Here is a 21241-nt window from a genome sequence, read left to right on the forward strand (position 1 = left end):
TTCCCCCGACGTGGCCCAATGGCCGCGCGCGCGCTGCGGGATTGGCGCGCGGCGCCGGCCTCGGCAGACGCGCCAATGGGCGCGTGCCGCGTGCCGGCGGGGGCGGGGCCAGACGGCGGGGCCGCCGCGGCGGGGCTGCTCCGCGCGCCGGGCCGGGCCGAGTGCAGCCGAGCCGAGCCCAGCCGAGCCCAGCCGAGCCCAGCCGAGCCCAGCCGAGCGGTGCCGGGCATGGCGCGCTTCTCCGGCTGGGCGCTGCCCTTGCTGCTTCTCTTCTGCTTCCTGCCCGCCTCAGGTACGTGCGGGACGGCGCGGGGAGGCGGCGGCTCCCCGGGCTCTCCCGGCCTGGGCCTCGACGCCGACGGTGCGGGGCCATCGGGGAGAAGCGGCCCGTGCTTCGGTGACCCCCCGCGCCCCGTCCGGGCGCGTCTTTGTCTTGGCCGCCCACAGCGGGAGCGGGTTCTCAGCGAGGGTTTGTTTTCAGAGCCCGTGGCGGTGATGTCGGTGGACGTGGGCAGCGAGTCGATGAAGATCGCCATCGTGAAGCCTGGGGTGCCCATGGAGATCGTCCTGAACAAGTGAGCGGCTGTTGAGGGCGCCGAGTGCTGCCGTGGGAGGGGCGCCGGGTGCGATCCGGTCTGTCCTGCTGGGCTGTAGCCCGCCGCCAGCGCCGGGAGCGGGCGGAAAAGGAGGGTGGCCGGGACTCGGCCGTCTCTCTGTTGCCAGAGGAAGGCTCCCGTTCTCCCACGCAGGCTTGTGACTCAGTCGTGCCCCAGGTGGGCAGCTCTGGTCCGTCGTCAGGGCAGTTTGTTTACTCACCTCTAAGGTGTTTGGGTGCGCTTTGGGTACCTTTCGAGCGAGTGCCGAAAGCCCACGTGGTGAAGGACACGCTGTGGTGCAAACCCAGTTTCCACCTGTCTCCTGATTCTTAGTTCCCCACAAGGGAGCCCGGAGCCAGGTTTGTTTTGCTGCAGCTCTTGGAAGCCCGTACGTGTAACGCAGGTGCATCTCTTGCATTCAGCTGCTGCTGCAGCCCATCCTCAAGCCGCTGAGTAGAGAGTCTTCAGGTGAAAGAGGACATATGATCAGGAATGGCCTCGGTTTCTGGGAGTCTGGAGATAACAAGGAGATTTCTCACCCACCTCCCTGAAATTTGGCAGTTATAGATAGAATATAGATAGAATGAGGGAACTGTCTCGCTTTCCTTATAGGTGGAGGAAAGCAAAAAGTACTCTCATCAAAGCACTGAAGGGTGTGCGGGGGGGCTTCTCTGGTAGCCACTCAGATGAGTAGAGGCTGACTTCCCTCTCCACAGCTGGTATCCAAGCACCTTCCCTCCTAGTCCTGCAGCAGGATCATCTTTCTTCACTGGAGACTGGAATGTTCCCCTGTCTCAACTGGTTTATTCCTCGCTCTCTCTCTCCTCAGGGAGTCGCGAAGGAAAACACCCGTGGCTGTTTCCTTGAAGGAGAACGAGCGTCTCTTTGGTGATGGCGCGCTGGGGATGGTAAGAGTTCCTGTTTGCAGAATGCACGTGTCCCACGTTGTGATAAATGTCTGAGTCAGTGTTTCATTGTTGTCTTGCGCTTCTCATCTCGATGTGTTATTGGCTCTGTATAGTGGCTTTGTGCTCCTACTCCCATAGCAAGAGTTGTTCCCCACATAGTCTGGGAGAGGTTGGTTTGAGAACGGTGTACCTGAAGGAGTGCAAGTGGGTGATGTGTTATTTTTTTTCTGCAGTCCATAAGGACGCCCAAGGTGGCATTCCGATACTTCCAGGATCTGCTGGGTAAGCGGATGGATAATCCCCACGTGGCACTGTATCAGTCCCGATTCCCAGAGCATGAGCTGGTGAAGGATGAGACAAGACAGACTGTTATCTTCAAGTTGTCCCCGTAAGTGGCTGGTTTTAGGTTCTTTGTGGGGTGGACTTCAGCTGCCAGGCTTCTGCGGCTCACTGTTGATGCCATCGTTTTCTTTCCCATTGTAGAACGATACAGTATTCTCCCGAGGAGATGCTGGGGATGGTCCTGAACTACTCACGTGGTCTGGCTGAGGAATTTGCAGGTTGGAAGGATTTAGGTTTTTCTTGTTTGTATGTGTTCATACAGTATAGAATTTGAGTAGAGACAGAAAGCGTTCAGAAACCCAGGGGTTTTAGAAACAGGATGTTGGTTCTCTCCAGCTGTTGCCTGTTAGCAGGACTTAGTAGCTATCCAGTTATCATTTGTTTCTAATATGGTGCAAGTTTGGGATCCTGGATAAATTACTAAGAGGCTTTGTTAAGTGGTCAGTGACACTACAGCCAGTCCAGACTTTTTACTGGAGAGTGAATATCATCCAGTGACAATTTAAGGCTCCATGAAGATAGTATTTGTTGAAGTGGAAGGCTACCCAGAGCACTTGAGAGTATCCTGAGAGAGGTCAGTAGACTTGTGGCTTTGTGCAAATACGCCAGGTCTGCTTGGTTTCAGCAGGATCCAGAGATTCGTCCCTAGGGATCCTGGCTGCTGCTGCAGGGTTGCATTCTGTGCGAGTCTTCGCCTAGGGTGCTCTGCGTTTGCTGCTGTCACTCCATCTGGACAAGTCTTTGCGTGTGGCTACACTGATGCAGAGTTCCCTGCAACTGTTTCAGAGCAGCCCATCAAAGATGCAGTGATCACAGTTCCTGCTTACTTCAACCAAGCGGAGAGGAGAGCAGTGCTGCACGCTGCCCGCATGGCTGACCTCAAGGTGCTGCAGCTGATCAATGACAACACAGCTGTAGCATTGAACTATGGGGTTTTTAGGAGGAAAGACATCAATGCCACGGCACAGGTAGGTGCATTTGGGAGGCGCCAAGAGCCCTGTCAAGTTGCCTGCATGCAAGGGAAAAAAGTGCTGCAGAAAAAATCCAGAGAACTTTAGGTGGACTCTGCTGATCAAGCAATCTCTGTTTTCACGTGTTCACCAACAAGATAAAGAGATTAAACCCTGGCTGCATGTATGGTGAAGCATGAAAGCCGCTGGAGTGAGGGCAGGTCCTGGGAGTTCCCATTTTGCAGACCTGTATTTGTTCCTTGCCCGTCAGTTGGGGAAAATAACAGCAGCGATTACTTGAAATATTGGAACACCGACTCAGAAGTACTTGATTTTCCTGAGGGTGAAGAAAGAGAAAAACTAAGGATTTTGAACTATGAAATAGATTAGAAGTTTTCTGGTCTCCTTCTGTCAAACATGACCCTGAACATCACCTGTGTTCGGTCAAAATATGAGTCCTGCCCTTGGGGTATAAAGTCAGTCCAGGGAGTGGCTAGCTGTGGCCTGTATCACACTGAAAGTATTCTTTCCTTGTTTGTGGGGGACATCCAGGTGGTTCTGCTTCACTGTCCCAACTTTTCTTTTCAGAATATCATGTTTTACGACATGGGAGCAGGAAGCACTGTTTGTACTATTGTTACGTATCAGACAGTGAAAACTAAGGACTCGGGAACCCAACCTCAATTGCAGATCCAAGGCATTGGGTAAGAATTCCACATGAGTTGTACAAATCCCACCCAGAGGTCTCAGGAAAGAAACCATTTGTTTTCACAATGTCCTCATCATGTAGAATTTTGCAGTGAGGTTTCAGTACAGTAATTTGGATGGCTGAGGGGAAAACATTTGGAGCAAGAAAGCTCCAATTGGGAATAATTTTGGTGGTCCTCTCTTTTGCAGAAGGTATCAACTTCCAGCAGCCTAGGAGAGAACCAGTGTACTTAGTTTGCTTTAGGCTTGCATTTGATAGCCTCAAGCCATGTAAGCCTATTCCATTTCATAAAGTCTTATGGAGTGTGTCAGTTGGAAGAAGAGGAATATACTTCTAGAGAGGAATGAAAATGCAGTGTACTTAATGCATTGCCAAATAAAGAGGGGGGTGGTGTGCGTACCCAGCCCAGCAATTTTAACTACAAATCATTTAGATTGCTGTTTTCAGGAAAATACCTGGGACCTGATACAGTTGTCCTTTGGCTTCTCAGGTGTTTGACATGCATGGTAATAAGACATTTACCTAAAATATAATGAAATTTCCTGTTGAAGGGCTGTTGTGGTGCTGAATCTCTTATTTCTTATTTCTGTCTTTCACTATATTGTGTTATTTTGGGGACAGCCTTTATTCTTTCATGGTCATCACAGCTGGTAATACTGCAGCTACTTGCTGCTCTGCATATTTGTGAAATAATACATGAAATTTGTTTGTTTTTCAAATTGGTTTCGGTTATTACACCTCTGTTCATTCTTTTGCTCAGGTTTGACCGTACTCTTGGAGGTTTAGAGATGGAGCTTCGTCTCCGGGACTACTTGGCCAAGCTCTTTAATGAGCAGCACCCTTCCAAAGACGTCCGGAAGAATCCTCGGGCCATGGCCAAGCTGCTGAAGGAGGCCAACCGCCTGAAAACTGTGCTGAGTGCTAATGCCGACCACATGGCGCAGGTCTGACCTGCCGGGGGTTCCTGCTTTTCTGTGGCTAAGTGCGGGGTGGATTGAGGACTGGTGTAAGGGAGTGCTGTCCCTCTGCAGCGCAGGTCTGCTGAGGAGCATCGCTCCCGGTGGTCCCTCTCAGCTTGTGCCCGCTTGGTAGCACCGGTGATTGAGTGGATTGAAGAAGAGTTATTCGTGTCAAGTATGTTAAATAAACTTTCACTGAGAGAAGCTGTCCGTTACACCCATGTTACATCCTCTCATCACCTTAGCAATGGTAGGGTTCAGATGAGTGTGGTCAGGTCTCTTTTGTGTTACAAAAGCTAGAACTTTTTGCACACTGGGCAAAGATTTTGCTTGGAAAATGCTCCACAATTAATTTCTTGTTGCCTGTGTTTTTTTTCCGAACAGATTGAGGGGCTACTGGATGACATAGACTTCAAAGCCAAGGTCTCAAGACAAGAATTTGAGGATTTGTGCCATGACTTGTTCAAGCGTGTCCCAGGACCCGTGCAGCAGGCTCTGAGTAGCGCAGAGATGAACATGGTGTGTTTAAGAAAATGCATTACCAAGCCTGAAGCTTCTGTGTGTGGAGCTGCTGCCACATCATGATTAGGGCATCAGTGATTGTGTTATCGGAACTATTAGGAGGTAGATGCCTGCTGTTGTGACAGTGATGTTGGTGCTACAGAGAGTTTGCCTGCTGCTGTGTCAAGCAGGAGTGTGTCACACTTCCCCTGTACTATCCACTAGAAATTAGGGACTTGGAAGAGGGGCTTCTTTGTCTTAAAACATTTCACCCTTGTGCTGTAGGTTTGAAAAAATGTTGTTTCCACACTTTTTGTCTTGGACACTGCTTCTGGTCTCACTACTGAAGTTTTAACTGAATGAGTCTGGAAACAGAATTATGGGTGTTCAGGCTTCTCCTTTGCACACTCCCTAAAGGGAGCCCTTTTATGGGCTGCAGTTGGACCGAACCTGAGGCAGTACTTTGGAGGGAATCACTGCGGTTTAAATGCTCACTTTCTAGGGGGCCACGTCTTTAGAGCACCTTTGGACTCTAATATTCTGAGTTACTTCTTAGGGTCTGGATTTCTGTCTGTTCAGATCCAGCCGGATCCTGGGGTCACTGTCTTCTGTGGCACTGGGCTGTAGTTTGTCTAATTTTGAATCAAGCCCCGTGTTTCAGGGGGCTTGAAGCCACGGTCATGTTGTCACTGTGTGACAGACCGGACCCCAGGTGCCTCGTTGTTGGCATGGCTGATGTCCATCTGAGATCTGCTGGGCGCTGGCCTGCACAGGGATAGTAGGGTGTAGTGTGGGTGTTCTGAGAGCACCGTGTCAGCATGTGGTGACCAGGGAAGGACCGTAAGGAAGCCCTGTACTTAGCTTTCCAAAATTGCTTTTTTAAGACAAGGTGACTGTTTCCAATCCCTAGGATGGAATTGACCAGGTGATTCTAGTTGGAGGTGCCACACGGGTCCCCAAAGTGCAGGAGGTTTTGCTGAAAGCTGTGGGCAAGTGAGTATGTGAGGCCCCCTTCTAGTCTGTGTCCCATTGACAAGCTGCTGTTATGTGGAGGCCGCAAACTTCATGTCTGTTGCTTTTCGCTTTGTAGAGAAGAGCTGGGCAAGAATATCAATGCCGACGAGGCTGCTGCTATGGGTGCAGTCTACCAGGCAGCTGCTCTGAGCAAAGCCTTTAAGGTGAAGCCCTTCATTGTTCGGGATGCTGCTGTGTTTCCTATCCAGGTAACCTTTGGTTTTCCTTCTCTTGTGCAAGGTATGGGGCTGTGCTGGGAGAAGTGATCCAGGTTGGAACCTCTCAGCTTCCTTTCAGTATGGAAGCTCTGGAGATCTTTCTGACAATCTCATAGAGGAGGCAGAAGGAAATCTTCTTTGTAATAGAAGTGCAGTATCCAAGGAGCCAGGCATATGCAAATACCAGTTGAGGAGTATTTGCCTGCCCCCCAACTTTTGCCTGAGGCAGAGCAGTCGAACACTGCTGATGTAAGATGCCGCAGTTTGCCGTTACTGAGTCTTATTTTCTGTTTGTGATGCAGGTGGAGTTCACTCGTGAAGTTGAGGAGGATGATAAATCCAGGAGTTTAAAGCATAACAAGAGGGTCTTGTTCCAGCGCATGGCACCTTATCCCCAGCGCAAAGTAATCACTTTCAACCGCTACACAGATGACTTTGAGTTCTATGTCAACTATGGAGATCTGACATTCCTGAACCAGGATGACCTGCGGTGAGTTGAGCCCAGCACCTTGGTGGCAATGCAACTTACCGGGCTGGAAATGTATTGCCAGTGTGTCTGGGTGGCACCGGCACGTCACTTCTCTGAGCTGCATGCTCTTTAGCAAACCGAGCCCCGCCAGTTTTTGCAGTTGCTCACCACCACCGGCATGAGCAGGAGCAGGGATTGGCTGTTCTGCAGCACTCTTATCCTGAGTTCTCTCTCTGCTTTTGTCCCTGTGTCTTCAGAGTTTTTGGTTCTCTCAATCTCACTACTGTGAGGCTAAAGGGAGTCGGAGACAGTTTCAAGAAGCACTCGGACTATGAATCCAAAGGCATCAAAGCGCATTTCAACATGGATGAGAGTGGTGTACTGAGTCTTGACCGGGTAAGCACCTCCCATTGGGATGCTTTTCAGCTGTTGTATTTTTCACTTCCGTCCCTCTCTCTGGTCCCTGCTTAAAACTAATCATGAGCTTCTATTCCCAAGGTGGAATCGGTATTTGAGACCTTGGTGGAAGACAAGCTGGAGGAGGAGTCAACACTGACAAGTAAATGGGGAACTTTGGTAGTCACACTGGCTGTTTTGTTACCTGTAGTGGCTGAAATAACTACGAGCATTGTGTTTCTTTGGGTTTGGGGTGTGGAAGTTACACGTTCTGACTGTGTGTGTGGCTGTCTGTGCACACAAGGACACGCAGGGAGGCTGGAGAAGTACGAGTCTGGGGTGTGTGAAGCTCACCTACACGACCAAGGGAGCCTCTTGGTGATCATTGTAGTTGTGAGGGGAAGGACTGAGAGCTGAAGATGACTTTCTTCCCCTGGATACGTAACATTCTGAATTTTTTGTCTCCCATTAACAGAACTGGGAAACACTATCTCAAGCCTGTTTGGGGGTGGTGGCCCTACACCAGAGACCGGAGAGAACCTGACAGACGCAGTTCAGGTGAGCCCCAGGGTGACTGCTACTGGAAGGAAGCCCTTTTGTCTTGCCGTGCCAGTTATGTAGATTTACCTGTTCTACAGATGAAACATTGCAGGGAATTTCCACATTTAAAATGTTGTTTTGCTTTCCCCTTTACTTGCTTGTGATGACCAGGAAGAGGAAGAGAGCCTGGCAGAATCAGGTAAAGAGGAGCAGGCGGAGAAAGAAGACCAGAAAAGCCGTACTGTAGATGCTGGTGGAGAGCAGGGACAAGAGAAACAGCAGTCTTCAGGTCAAGCAGAAACTGCCTCTCCGAAAGTAGAGTCACAGAGAAAGGAAGAAGGCGAGAAATTAGAGCCTCAGGTGAGCATCAGATTGAAGGAATGGGACTGGTTTTAGTACCTAAGAAATGGCATTTCCTCAGTGGAATTCTCCCTTCTCTGAAGTGCCCTGCCTTTGAAGAGAGTTGCCGAATCTGAAAATCTGTTCCCTTGCTTGAGAATGTACTTTGTGTTACAGGGTCCCAAAGAAAACAGAGAAACTGCAAAAGAGGAAGAACTGACCAAAAGTTCCAGTGACAGCACAGCTGGCAAAACAGAGGAAGAGAAGATCAAAGCACCCAAGAAGCAGAAGCTTGTCCATGAGATCGCCATGGAGCTCGATGTAAATGATGTTCCTGACCTGGAGGAAGATGAACTGAAGAGCTCAATGAAAAAGTAGGTTTGGTATGGCTCTGCTGAGTTAGAACCCTAGATAAAGGAAGTAAATGGCTTTGGAATGGTGATGGCTCACATAGAGTGCTGCTGACCTCAGGAGCCAGTGTGTGGGATGTGCTGCTCAACCAAAGGCACCTGCTACCTTTGATTTCTGTTCTCTTTGCATGTTAGACTCCAAGACTTGACGATCAGAGATCTAGAGAAACAGGAAAGAGAAAAATCAGCCAACAGCTTGGAGTCATTCATCTTTGAGACCCAGGTAAGAGAGGGATATAAAGAAATGAGAATTCCAGGAGAGCAGTGGAAGTGTTTTGCACAGCTTTTGGCTGATCTGAGTGCAGGGTGGTTGTTTGAGCTGGGGGAAAAGCTGATTTGAAGAGCTCAGGTTTTGTCTTTCAGTCACCTTTTCTAATGCTGTTAGACTTCCCAGGCCTGTGTTTCCTCAATACAAAAATGAAGCTTCTCTTCAGCATGTCTTTGACTTTGAACAATTTCCCCCAGACTGTAAAGAAGCTACAGCTTCTCAGGAGCTGTTGTGCAGAAGCAGCAATTAGTGTTAAGTGAGTGTGAAATAATGACTGTTGCAGTGTTGCCGTCATGGGATGTGGGTGTATCTGTGCCTGGTGTATTACTATTGTGCTCCTGGCAGTGCTAGGAGTAGAGCTCAGATTTGGGAGACTGCAGGCAGCACTCCAGCCCAGTTTCAAATGAGTGCTCTGGTCTTTTTATGCTTCCAGGCTCAGTGGTGTTTGACCAGAGTGCTTGCTCTGTTTTTTCAGGACAAGCTTTACCAAGAGGAGTATCAGTTTGTCTCAACAGAGGAGCAGAGAGAAGAAATTTCCAAAAAGCTTAGTGAGGCTTCCAGTTGGATGGAGGAGGAAGGCTATGCAGCTGCAACAAAGGTACGGTTGTGTGCAGTCAAGATACGAGTCAGCTGTCACTGACATGGAAGTGACCAGAGGCTGACAGAACATTTGTCATCTGGTTCTTGAGAGTTTCTTGCCTCATTAGTGCATGATGCACAGAAAAAAATAAGAAGTTGTCCCAGCCATTGATGTTTCTACAAGAGCTTCAGCAGGGACCTGTTGACCGAAAGCTTAGTTATGGGGCTCTTTTTACTGCACTGAAATGGTGTATTTGATGGAGTGAAAAACAAGTGCAGTTATGACTTTTGAAGTTGCCAGTGTTAGACAGTGGTCAAACTAACTGCTTTCTCCTCTCCCCCATTTTCAGGAGCTGAAAGACAAGCTTTCAGAGCTGAAAAAGCTTTGTAGGAACCTTTTCTTCCGTGTTGAGGAAAGGAGAAAGTGGCCAGAACGCCTGGCTGCTCTGGAAAGTCTGCTCAATCACTCCACCATCTTTCTCAGGTAAGGACAGGCTTTTGGGAAGGAATGTCATGCAACTGGTCATGTATGAGCTGCCAGCAGAATGAGACCAGAGTGGATGTGAAAGTCAGTGGCACTTCCTGAGCAAAGGCGAGCAGAACCTCCTCCCGGGTGTCCTGTTGTGCAGGACCTGTGAACAGGTGCATGTGAGCTCTGTCCAGAATGGGGGGCAGGAAGGGTCCAGCATGGTTGTTGTGATGTTTTTATATTACGGGAACTGTAACCACAGAGTTGCCAAAGTGCAGTCTGCTTGGCTTAACAAAAATAAGATTTCTTATCTACAAGGGGAGCCCGAATGATTCCGGAGTCTGACCAGATATTCACAGAAGTGGAACTGAGTACACTGGAAAAAGCCATCAATGAGACAACGGTACTGAAGGATGGAGTGATGCTGGGGGTGGCTGGGGTGGAAGTTTGGGTTATGACCTATACTTTAACTCAAGGTCATGGAGCAGAACGTGCATGTTTTGTTTTCATGCCACCAGCCAACCTTTTGTGTGTTCAAGTGCTTCCTAACGCCCAGCCCAACCCCTTTGTGTCTGTGGGGAGTCATGATTCCTGTATTGCATTTGGAATTGTCTCCAGGGTGGGGGTGGAGCCCAGTGATCTGACTGCGCTCGGTTTTTGAAGGCAGGCGCTGGGTTTTGTTTCTCCTTGTCTTATGTCTGGGTAGCTGAGAGGTTGTTGGAAATGTGGCATGGAGGAGAGCTGTCCTGAGTAAAGCAGAATAGCCAGGGGCAGTGACTTTGAGGTACTGTGATATACAGCAGTTCCTGGAACCCAGAACCATTCCAAAAGCACCTCTTCCCTCACGTCCCACAGATTTGGAAAAATGAGACGCTGGCTGAACAGAACAAGCTTACTCCTACTGAGAAACCTGTGCTGCTCTCTAAAGATATAGAGCTCAAGATAGCAGCCCTGGACAGGGAAGTGCAGTATCTCCTGAATAAAGCCAAGTTTGCAAAACCCAAACCCAAAAGGGAGAAGAATGTCACAAAAACTGATTCAGGCAAGAATACTACAGCAGCCCCTGAGACTGGGAATACTATCCCTCCCACGGAGGGGAAACAAGAAGGTAAGTCGCAGGCTTGGAACATGTAACTCCCTATTATATAATTACCACATGTAACACATGGTGTTTCTTGTGGTTGAACGGGAGCTAAAGAAGGGAGGACAACAGTTAACTGTGAGATTGAGTTTGCTCTTCATTTTCAAAGACAGCTGGGAAAATCTGTGTATTGCAGTGTCCTTTTCCCCCCACACCATTTGTTTGGGTTTTTTGTGAAGAAGCAGAAATGATTTATAAATTTTTCAGGATAGTCAGTACCTGTCTTGCTGGCTTGTTGACTTCTAGGAAAGGTAAGCCATTGACTGCACTTTGATGTACCGAGCCAAATACTTGAGGTCCTGTCATAGATAAATGAATAGAATGAATTGTTGATGAGAAAGGTTTGTCGTCTAGATCGACCCCAGGAAAAAAAAAACCCTCTTGGGGCACTAGGACTTACAGTTTTTTGAACTGTCTAAGATCCTCAGGTCCCAAGTGCCCTGATCCTTTTAAATCTGGAGTGCTGTTTGTCTGCATTCCTGCTGGTTCCTCTGGCCTGAGTAAGGGATTCTGCTTGTAGTCACAGCTCCAAAGGTCATCTGCCTGTGCAACCAGTCGGTCTCCAGGGCTTCTGAGGACATAAAGCCTGGCACTCAGAGGGCAATATGGAGCAATTTTGTGGTGCTTCTCTTTGAGTGTTGTAGGGTGATCCACTGTGAGAGTGAACTATTATGGTCCTGCTGAGGTACCACAGCTGGCTGGTTTAACCTCGCCTTTACTCACATAATCTCTTTGCACCTTGTCTCCTATGCGTTCTCCCTTGACTTTTGTTTTTTCTGCTTTAAACATAGACAAACTGGAGGATATTGATCCAGCCAAGGAACCTCCTACAGCTGAGGAAGCAGCAATAGAGGATAAACCTGCATCAGACTCTGGTGGGTAAATGTTTTGCTAATGATCTGGAACTTGGGAGCTGCAAGTGCAAGGTGTCTGGGGGCTCCTTTGCAGATTTTTAGCTGTAAGAGGTAGTGTGATGGTAGAACCCTGACTGCTGATGGATTGTTAATTCTGCAAACAGGAAGACAAATTTTGGTTCCTTGCTGTTCTTACATTTTTGTTGTTCAGAGTGGAATTCTAATGCACCACTGCTGCTTTGTGCCCCTGTCCCTGCAGGTTGCAGCCAGTCCCATGGCTGTAAGATGGGCTATGCTTGAGAGCTGCTGTGCTGCTCCTGCTGCCAGAGCAGCTCTGTTAACAGGGGCAGAGTTCATGTCTTGAGCTCCATGGTGCTGAGTGTCAACTCCCAAAACCTCTGTACCGTGGACTGCAAGTTTTGTGGCAAATTTTGCAAATGTCAGAAACCCTCAGTGCTGCTTTGCACACTGTGAAAACAAACCATTGTGGTGTGAAACTGAGTTTGCTTCATTACACAGGGTCCAAAAAAGAGAAGGCAGAAGCTGGAGGAGAAAGCAGGAAAAACGATGAATTGTAACACCCTGAAATCCCACGAGTGTCAGCATCTATTTATTTCATAGTTACTTTCTTGTTTTTCTTATGGACCTGGTTCATCATGATGTAAATGGAACACAACAAGAGTCTGACAACACAATGGGATAGAGATGTAAATTTTCTTTTTGTTCTTTCTGCGGATTTTGCCTCTACTAACTTAGTGAATTGGTTTTTGTTTTTCTTCTATTGTGTGTGGCAGACTGCCCACCAAGAATTGTCTCTGTTTCAGTCACCAAAGTGACTTTCCTGTCGGGAGAAAGCAGTAAAGAAACATCTTAAGGTGTAGGAAGTAACTTGGAACATAAACTCTGCCCCACCTCTTGTGAAGATGATTGCAGAAGGATACAGACCTGAAGTGCAGTTGTCTTTGCATTTGAGGCCCTGACTTAGAGTGAATGTGTGATTTCAGCTGGTGGGAGGTGTATTAATACTTGGAAGTATACATGGGAAGGTGGAACAAAATTGGGAAGGTCTATTATCTGTGCTTTGAGATATGGCTGTGTCTGTTTTTCATAGGCTGCTTGTTAAAACTGTGCTCTGTAGCAGAGTCCAAAAACCATGAAGTGCGACTTGACAGAGATTCTGTTTATAGTTTTAAAAGTTCAGAAAAGGCATTTTCTGAACATTGAATGCAGAGCAGAGGGAAAGATGGGCCACGTTGGCACATCCTGTAGTCAGTCACAAGGACAGTGATGCAGATCGACCAAACCTGGAGAGTCTAATGGCAACTGCCTTCCTTCCTCGGTATTTTGTGCACTTGGAACGACTTAACCGTGTGACCTTCCCTGTCCCTGGCCGTGACCTCCTGCCTCCTCGGACCGTCCCTGCTGCTGCCGCACACGCGAGTGGGGTCCGACGGCCGCCAGTGCGCATCTGACATTGTTCTCCATTCTGGCCTCTTCAACCAAAAATAAAATGACACCTCCAGACGGGCTGTGCCAAGCGGTGCCGCGCGTGCCGGGGGCCGGGCCGGGGCGGGCCGGGCCGGGGCGGGGCTTCCGCGGGGCGGGGCTTGGGCGGGGCCTCGGGGCGGGGCGGGGCCTCAGAGCGGGGCGGGGCCGCGTCCGCCCGTGCCCAGCGCCGCGGACGCTGCGGCCCCGCGGGCAGCGCGGCGCCATGGCGGCCGGCGGCTACGGGCGGTACCGGGCCCTCATCTTCGCCGCCATGTTCGTGGGCTACACGCTGTACTACTTCAACCGCAAAACCTTCTCGTTCGTCATGCCCGCCGTCATGGCCGAGGTGCCGCTGGGGAAGGACGACCTGGGTGAGTGTCGGTCGCGGTCCCCTCCGCCCCGCCGGCGCGGAGGTGGCCGTTCCGCGGGCTGAGGCTCCCCCCGGGCTCTGCCCGCCGCAGGTCTTATCACCAGCAGCCAGTCTGCAGCCTACGCCATCAGCAAGTTCATCAGCGGCGTCCTTTCGGACCAGATGAGCGCCCGCTGGCTCTTCTCCTCCGGCCTCCTCATGGTGGGCTTGGTCAACGTGGTCTTCTCCTGGAGCTCCACCGTCATGGCCTTCGCCGGGCTCTGGTTCCTCAACGGGCTGGCCCAGGGGCTGGGCTGGCCGCCCTGCGGGAAGATCCTGCGGAAGGTGAGCGCTGGGAAAGGCGGGGGAACTTGCCGCTGCTCTCTTGACCTGTCCTGGAATCAGGGCTGTGCAGACCATGTTTGCTCAGGATCCAGAGGGACTCGCAGCTTTTCTCGTTCGCTCTCGGCCAAGGAGGTCTAGAGCACTATCTGCATTCTGCTGTCTGTGGAACAAGTTTCAGTGTACGGGGTTCTGCTTATTCTAGCAAAGATTCAGTCTGTAGCCCTTGCCCCTGTGTGTCTTGAGTGTACCTCAGTTTGGTGAGGAACATCTCCTAGTGGCAGAGTTCTGCCCCGTAGAGACAGACTTGGTTGGAGTATTTTAGGTGTAGGTGCACAGCACTTCTTGTCTGTGTTGCTGCAAGTCAGGGTTTGCTGTGGGTCAGGGCGCAGTGAGCACAGTCCTGTCTGCATGCTTGGGCAGCTCAGGAATTCCAGATCACAGGTGGTTCAGGTAGAAAACTGGATGAGATGGAGGAGCGGTGTGAGATGAGTCTCTAAGCTGTACGTCCTTGGGGTTTGTAACACTCGAAAAGGACCAGACTGATTTCTCCCTCGGACAGAAGGAAAAGAGGTTGGTTGGCTTTATGCTGATCCCACATGGTAGATGTAAAATCTAGGAATGAATGTACTGCATGTAACTTGTGGGGCGGGTGGGGAAGAGATAAACCACTTTACTGCCCTTCTGTGAGGCACCTAGCCTCCTCTAGCTGACGAGGAGAGGGCTGTCCAGGACGGTTGAATGCAGACGGAGAAGAAGGGCCCAAATAACAGAAATATCAGCCATGGTGTTTTCTGAAGATGTTCATGAATGTAGATCTCAGACATTTTCTTGCAAGTGGTTCTGGCTGGGAGGGCTCATTGCAGTAAAGAAGCCCGTCATGTCTGATACTTAATGCAACAGTGAGTCCTAAAGTTACCCCGTGACTCTCTGTGTATCCATCCAAGTTCCTGAGCCAGCAGACCTCTCCAGGAGGACGCGGTTCCTCGCAAGTGAATATGCAAAACCATGTGCTCTTAAACTTGCCTCTCCTGCCCCACGTCTCAGTTTCATGGTCTGTAAATGGAAATAACTTTGAGCTGGCTCACAGGGTGAGCACCTGTCAGGCTCTTATGGCTGACACTTGAGTAACATTTGGAGTTCCCTGCATGACTGAAGTAGGGAGGTGTGGGTGTTCCCTCTACCTGCTTTTGGAGTTCTGTGTCTGAATTGCCCCAACCCCACATCACGGGAGGGTTTTCAGGAGTGCTGTCACTCTTCTTACACCTCATGCTGTTTTTCTTGTTGTGCAGTGGTTTGAGCCTTCCCAGTTTGGGACTTGGTGGGCAGTCCTGTCTACAAGCATGAACTTGGCTGGAGGCTTAGGCCCCATTGTCGCTGCTCTTGTGTCTATGAACTACGATTGGCGCAAGACTTTGTCCTTCTCTGGCTTCACCTGCATGGTTGTCTCTTTTGTTTGCCTTGTCCTGATTAAAAATGAGCCGTCGGATGTTGGGCTGCCCAACATTGAACAAGGAGCCAAGAAAGGGAAGAAAGGTGAGCATGTGGCTTCGAGGCAAGCAGGCAGCTACAGGAGAAGATGCAGTGCCTTCTGTCTGTATTCTGGTACAGATGTGTCACTCTCAGCGTACCGACACCCCCATCCTCTCCAGCTTCTGAAGTCACAGTTTGGCAGGCGTGTGGTAATGGGTTGAGTGGGGCAGCTTTATTCCAGTAATTGAAGTTAGAAATGGTATAAACAAAGGCCCACTGTGATCTTGTGGGAAGGGTCTGGTGTAGGGATTCCTGAGACTGTGACAGAGCCGGGGGAAAGCCTGCTGCTAGCCCTCTGTTAGCCTGCTCCTTAGCCTGCCAGCAGACACCTGTGTGTTGCTGAGATACTCAGGGTGGGCTCTCCCCATTTGTGTCATGTCTTCCTGTTACCGGCATCACTGTTTCCTTGGAGCCTTGTGTGCTCTCATTGTGAATGCAGTTTTGGTAGGGTGGTGGAGAGAGAAAAAGTGCGACAGCAGGGAATGCTTCATTAAGCCTGACCCTCTGCTCCTCCGCTTTGGCAGCGGACAGGCAGTTCTCCCCTCACCCCACCTTAGGCTCTCTTGACCCCTGGCTCACAATGGACTCTGCTCAGTGGTTCTGTCCTAACCTAGCACATCCAGTTAGTAAATGTTTGTTCAGACCACTGAGTGTGGTGCGTCTCCGAAAGCAGAACATGTAGATGAGAATTGCAACACAGGTTTTCAGTAGGATTTTAAAGGCCAGTAGAAACTCAGCCTATGTTCCACGCTGTCCCATACTGCCTGTGCTGCCAGACTTAATCTCTTTCCATAAGAAAAGAGTATTGTTTCCCCAGAGCATTCTCGGGGGAGAGCAAGTTTGTTGGTATTCCTGGAAGACTTGTGCAAAACTCAAGGCAGCATCTGAAAGCATCTTTGTTTGGGTCTGTGCAGTGGCTTTCATAGGCACAGCTTAAAAACACTCCCAGAGAATCTGGAGGTAATTTTTGGAACAACCTTTGTGAAGGGTTTACTGGCAACTGCAATACAGAAAATTACTGGGAGTAGTGTTTTGATTATTCTTTTCGAATCTTTAATGAATGTGGGATAAAATGACAGAAGAGATTCTGAAATCACCAGAACAAGGGGGAGGTAGAGCCATTCACTACCATTCACCAGCTGTGAATACCTCCATGTGTGGGGATGTTCTCATGCTTGGATCCTGCCTGCAGAACTGTCTGTTGGGCTGCTGGTTGGTGTGGTTTGAGCTGTGGTAACTCTCCTCCTGACCTTCCTGCAGGTTCCTCCAGTGACAACAGCACCTTGACAGAGCTGCTGCTCTCACCATACCTGTGGGTGCTCTCAACAGGCTACCTGGTCGTTTTTGGAGTGAAAACATGCTGTACTGATTGGGGACAGCTCTTCCTGATCCAGGAGAGGGGACAGTCCGTGCTTGTGGGTAAGATGCAAAACTGCATTATTAAGCTCTGGGGCTGCAGTCTGGGAGGTGTTGCCCAGAGATCACCTGGGTAGAGGCCCTTCCACCTGAGGGACTTGTTTGCCCACCTCCTAGTTGTCTGCTTAGATACACATAGGTTTTGACATAACTCAGTGATGAAGTTACTGCATGCACCAAGCACCCCAGTGCCAGGACCTTCCTGGGAGGGGTCCTGCGGGAGAGCTGCTCAAGTGCTCTGTGAGCTTACAGCAGTGGGACTGCTCTGGACCCCACAGCAGCTTTTCTGTTTCGACCAAATCTGATGGGCCATTTTTTGCTTCATCTGTGTTCCAGGCAGTTCCTACATGAGTGCCTTGGAGATTGGGGGTCTGGTGGGAAGCATTGCTGCTGGATACCTTTCTGATAGAGCAGTAGCAAAAGTAAGTCATGCGCACCCTCGGGCATGCTGGGCAGGGAACACAGCAGCAGTCTGCTTCACGAAGGTGCTCAGGCAGGGTGCTGTGCCTGTGAGCACAGCAGAGAAACCAGCCCATACTCAGTTCTGCCCTGTGCCTGGACACAGCTGCCAAACACTCCAGAAGGCACTGGGGAATAGGTGTGCTGGTGTTAGGGGTTGCAGTATGCCTCTCACATTTGACGTGTTTAGTCTGTTCAATTTGTTTGCTTTACTGTGGTCTCCAGATTTGCATGTTGAAGAACTGTTTGCTGATAGTTGTCTTCTGGCTAGAAAAAAAACCCCCACATTTAAATCCAGTGGTGGGATCTGGAGCCAGATTCAGGGTGGAAGTGGTTGATAACTGAAGTGTCATTCATCACTAAGAGCTTTTGTTTAGCACAGTTTGACTGTGTGCAGCCCTTAAACCGCACGAACAAGGCGTGCCAACAGATGTGCTGTTGATGTGCTGTCCATGTTTCTGACTGGGCTGTGGATGGTGTTAGTCATAACAAGTACAAAAGGAAGTCCTTCCATTTTCTGACTCTCAGCTTTCCTTCCTTGTGTCACAGGTGGGCCTGTCAAGCTATGGTAATCCTCGGCATGCGCTGCTGCTTTCCATGATGGCTGGGATGTGCGTGTCCATGTTTCTCTTTCGGATCACTGTCACAGGCGACTCTCCCAAGGTAATTCACATGCAGCAGCTGGCCATCAGTTATAGGGATAGCCCTGGAATGGGGAGGGTTGATGACAAGAGGACGTGATTGTTTTCTTCGCCATTCCCAAGGGTTTCTTTCTTTGCACTGTGGGGAAGGGCTGGCTTAGCCTGGCTTGGGGTGCTCCTGCTGTCCTGTTGTTGCGGGCAGCCTGCCTTCCAGGCTTTGCATGAGATGTGACTTGCATCTGCCTTATGACTGCTAAATAAATAAAACTTCTTTTCTCCTTTCATTATTTTTTCTTCTTCAGGAAAACCACTTCTGGACTGTAGCCTTGCAACCTCTAGCTGATCTTACAGGCCTAAAAGAACATGAGGTTTCTGCTTGCATTTTTTCTCCCTCTGCCTGTTTCTTCTTTCCCTCGTCTGCCTTACTCCTATCCTGAGAGGTTGGTTAGCACCTCAGAACTTAGAACCAGGGCATTGAGAAAAGATTACTGTAAGTTTGGTAAAAGAAACATTTTCTTATAATAATTTGAGTACACTAACTGACTTTCAAAAGTCTAACTATGTAACTTTTAAGTTTTATCCAGAAGGTTCTGAGGACCTCTGTTCATCAGGTAATATATAGCCAGCTAAGGGATCTTGTGGGTGAGATCAGAAAGAATGATTCTGCGCTGGCAGATGCATTCTTATTTAGTTTCTGGCAAGTGTTTTCCTAACTCCTTTCTGCTTCACATCTGAAAAATAAGATGGCACTTACTTCCTTCTGGGCTTTTTGAAATGCTGTTTGCAATTCTAAAAGCATGCTGTAATGTGGGGGTGTTACTTATCCTTTGTTGTGCAAACAAGAGACTGATAATTTTGGGCCAGATAGGTTTCTTAGAGCATAAGCTAAACTGAAGTTGAGACCATTGGGGTTTTTTGTGGGTGTTTGTGGGTTTGGTTTTTTTTTGGTTTCTCAGTTTAGTAACATAAAGGTTATCAGAAAGAGGTGTCTGGCAAATAAACATGCTCTGATCAGTCCCATGCATCTAAACTGAGAAAAGCTTTCAGTTGGTAGCTCCAGGATTGTTTCATGAAAGCAGCCTGATTCACAGTTCTTTCCCATGATTTCACAGGCCCATTGCCATCTTCTCTTCGATGTTCTGTTTCTTGCAAATCAACACAGGATGTGTTACGTGGCGTGGGGAGCAGAATTGTGGGAGGGAGGAGAGCTTGCACTGGCTAGCAGGATGGAGTGATGGAGATGCAGCTGGCCTTTATGGATATGGGGTCTCTACAGACTTGAGCTCTTCTGGCTGTGGGCTGGGGAGCAGGTGTCAGCCTGAAAATGTCAAAACTCCCTGGAACTGCGTGTACAGTCTGAGAAATGTCAACAGTTGCTAACTGACAGTGGTGAGATTCACAGATCATGTTTCTGATTTTAACTTACTTTGACAGCTGTGGATTCTGACTCTGGGAGCTGTGTTTGGGTTCTCCTCGTATGGGCCAATTGCCCTGTTTGGGGTCATAGCCAACGAAAGTGCCCCTGCCAACCTGTGCGGCACCTCCCATGCCATAGTGGCCCTCATGGCCAATGGTAAGTAATACCCGTTTCCCCAAAAAACAAACAAACAAACCCCATGTACGTTCTTGATAAAGCATGGTCTAGCCTCTGGGTGCCAAGCTACTGATCGTGGGAAGGCACCTAAGGAGAGAGATAGTGGAGCTGGAAGCCTCAGGGATGCTTTCCTGCTGTGCCCAGCAGGTTTTGCATTGTGCTCTAAGTTCAAACCAGGCCTGAGGAATTGTTATATGTGCAAAAGCAGGTATTGATAGATAATACGGGAGTGCACAAGTGTTGTTAGCTTTCTGTTTGTTTTTTGTTACAGTTGGGGGTTTCCTGGCTGGACTGCCTTTCAGTACAATTGCCAAGTACTACAGCTGGGCCACAGCCTTCTGGGTAGCTGAAGTCATCTGCATCACTAGCACCGTGGCTTTCTTCTTCCTACGAAACATCCGCACCAAGATGGGCCGGATTTCCAGGAAGGCTGACTGAGGATAAGCTGCTCGGTGGAAAAGATGTTCCCACGTTGACGTGAACGATGCTCGTTTTTGTTTAACTGGCCTAGGAGTGAGTTTACCTATTGCTGCAACCTAGATAAAAATGTCTCAACTTCTCACCCAGTGTCAGGTGCCAGAGGGCACAAGGTTCCTGCTACTGATCACTTTTTCCCACAGGATGTGATAATTCACCTAGTTTACATTTGCAATGATTTTACTGTACCTCTTCCTCACAGCACTGTTAGTGAAGCAAGCAGGCTCTGTAGCCCGAGCTTCCCCACTACAAGTGGTCTGAAATGACTGGCTTCAGGTGCTCTTACCTCTAGTTTCGTCATTATTGTCTCAGCCATTAACTGAGACATTAATCAGTTCAGCTTCGCTGCTTAGGGGCCCTGAACCGAGCTTTTACTGCCTCTTTGTGTCCCATCCATCTGCCATAAGCACAGCTGTCCCAGGTCACTTCAGCAGGAGCTCCGTGTGCCCAGCCACATGACAGCGGCCGACCAGGGAGTGGTGATGACTGCGTCCAGCCTGCTTTGACAGCAGCAAGGCTTCAGCTGTACGTGGGGTTGGTTGCTAGGAGTGAGGAGCGAGTGTGTTGCTGCGGACAAGCGGAACATTGGGACGTGCTGTGGCAGGGCTCTCCACGGCATTTAGAAATAGGCATGTTTCCAGGGAATTCGTGGCGTTTAGAGAAGCTCCTGCTAAGTGAACTGATCCTGCCTGGTGCGATGTACGTGTGCAGTGTTAATGATTTGCAAGGGAGGCAGCTGCTGCCAAGGCAGATCGTAGCCAGTGCCCTGCAAATCAGCCAGGGAAACTAACCCAGCAGCAGGCATTGCAACAGCAGCCACCACCAACCCACAATTTCTGCAGCTGGGTTTCGTGATAACCCGTATTTCTAGCATTGGCTTGTATTTTTTCAGTTCAAGGTGTGAAGACTGGGATGGTTTTGGTCAAGAGTTGTGTCTTATGGCTGCAGGCAGGGGCTCAGGCTGCCTCTGAGTCAGCCTTAGCAGTCAGGCCCAGCACCCTGCAATAAGTACACTCAGGTATTTTACCAGGAATTTGTGGAATATTCTTGTTTTTCCCCAAAAGGATTTACTGTTTTAGGGTCCTGAAAGGGCAAGTTCAACTCGTAAAGAACCTGCATGCAGGTACTTTGCTGAGTACTTTGGTTGCAAGAGTAGTTAGCTAGCCTTAACTAAAAAAAATGGAAGTGAATTACATTTTGTACTTAATTACATGATCTTCTTCTATATGTGAAATAAAAATGGAGCAGTGTCACAAGGGCCCTGGTTGTCTTCTGGAGAG

General features: G+C 49.4%; 2 protein-coding genes across 4 annotated transcripts; both read left to right on the forward strand.

Annotated features, from left to right (window-relative positions):
- Nucleotides 1-182: 182 nt before the first annotated feature.
- On the forward strand, nt 183-13186 carry HYOU1 (hypoxia up-regulated 1). The gene is made up of 24 exons (XM_066203389.1): nt 183-292; nt 482-575; nt 1426-1504; nt 1738-1892; nt 1988-2064; nt 2633-2814; nt 3385-3500; nt 4266-4449; nt 4849-4983; nt 5876-5958; nt 6056-6188; nt 6500-6687; nt 6924-7062; nt 7165-7225; nt 7538-7620; nt 7774-7962; nt 8119-8315; nt 8487-8574; nt 9095-9217; nt 9549-9682; nt 9986-10070; nt 10523-10775; nt 11600-11683; nt 12182-13186. Exons 1-24 carry the CDS (start codon nt 229-231, stop codon nt 12238-12240), a joined length of 2985 nt encoding a protein of 994 aa, XP_066059486.1. The 5' UTR covers nt 183-228; the 3' UTR covers nt 12241-13186.
- Nucleotides 13187-13317: 131 nt separating this feature from the next.
- Nucleotides 13318-21217, forward strand: SLC37A4 (solute carrier family 37 member 4). 3 transcript variants are annotated; one of them, XM_066203662.1, is made up of 9 exons: nt 13318-13521; nt 13612-13844; nt 15134-15377; nt 16635-16793; nt 17127-17212; nt 17799-17912; nt 18193-18258; nt 19325-19463; nt 19756-21217. In XM_066203662.1, the coding sequence occupies exons 1-9, from the start codon at nt 13374-13376 to the stop codon at nt 19920-19922; spliced, it is 1356 nt and encodes a 451-aa protein (XP_066059759.1). In that variant the 5' UTR covers nt 13318-13373; the 3' UTR covers nt 19923-21217. The 3 variants fall into 3 exon arrangements, 2 of the variants coding, with proteins under 2 accessions (XP_066059759.1, XP_066059760.1); XR_010723769.1 differs by lacking the exon at nt 19756-21217 and having other exon boundaries at nt 18193-18380; nt 19325-19399; XM_066203663.1 differs by lacking the exon at nt 18193-18258.
- Nucleotides 21218-21241: the final 24 nt, after the last annotated feature.

This window comes from Chamaea fasciata, unplaced genomic scaffold (assembly GCF_029207755.1).
Source record: "Chamaea fasciata isolate MVZ Bird 193981 ecotype frontalis unplaced genomic scaffold, bChaFas1.0.hap1 SCAF_24, whole genome shotgun sequence".
NCBI lineage: Eukaryota > Metazoa > Chordata > Aves > Passeriformes > Sylviidae > Chamaea > Chamaea fasciata.

Bases quoted from the DNA above. Each gene is read 5' to 3' on its own strand.
- SLC37A4 (XM_066203662.1), top strand. From the start codon at position 13,374: ATGGCGGCCGGCGGCTACGGGCGGTACCGGGCCCTCATCTTCGCCGCC. The intron at 17,213-17,798 runs GTAAGTCATGCG...CTTGTGTCACAG, and splicing joins CTGATAGAGCAGTAGCAAAA to GTGGGCCTGTCAAGCTATGG. The intron at 17,913-18,192 runs GTAATTCACATG...TTTCTTCTTCAG, and splicing joins TCACAGGCGACTCTCCCAAG to GAAAACCACTTCTGGACTGT.
- HYOU1 (XM_066203389.1), top strand. From the start codon at position 229: ATGGCGCGCTTCTCCGGCTGGGCGCTGCCCTTGCTGCTTCTCTTCTGC. The intron at 293-481 runs GTACGTGCGGGA...GTTTGTTTTCAG, and splicing joins CTGCTTCCTGCCCGCCTCAG to AGCCCGTGGCGGTGATGTCG. The intron at 9,218-9,548 runs GTACGGTTGTGT...CCCCATTTTCAG, and splicing joins GCTATGCAGCTGCAACAAAG to GAGCTGAAAGACAAGCTTTC.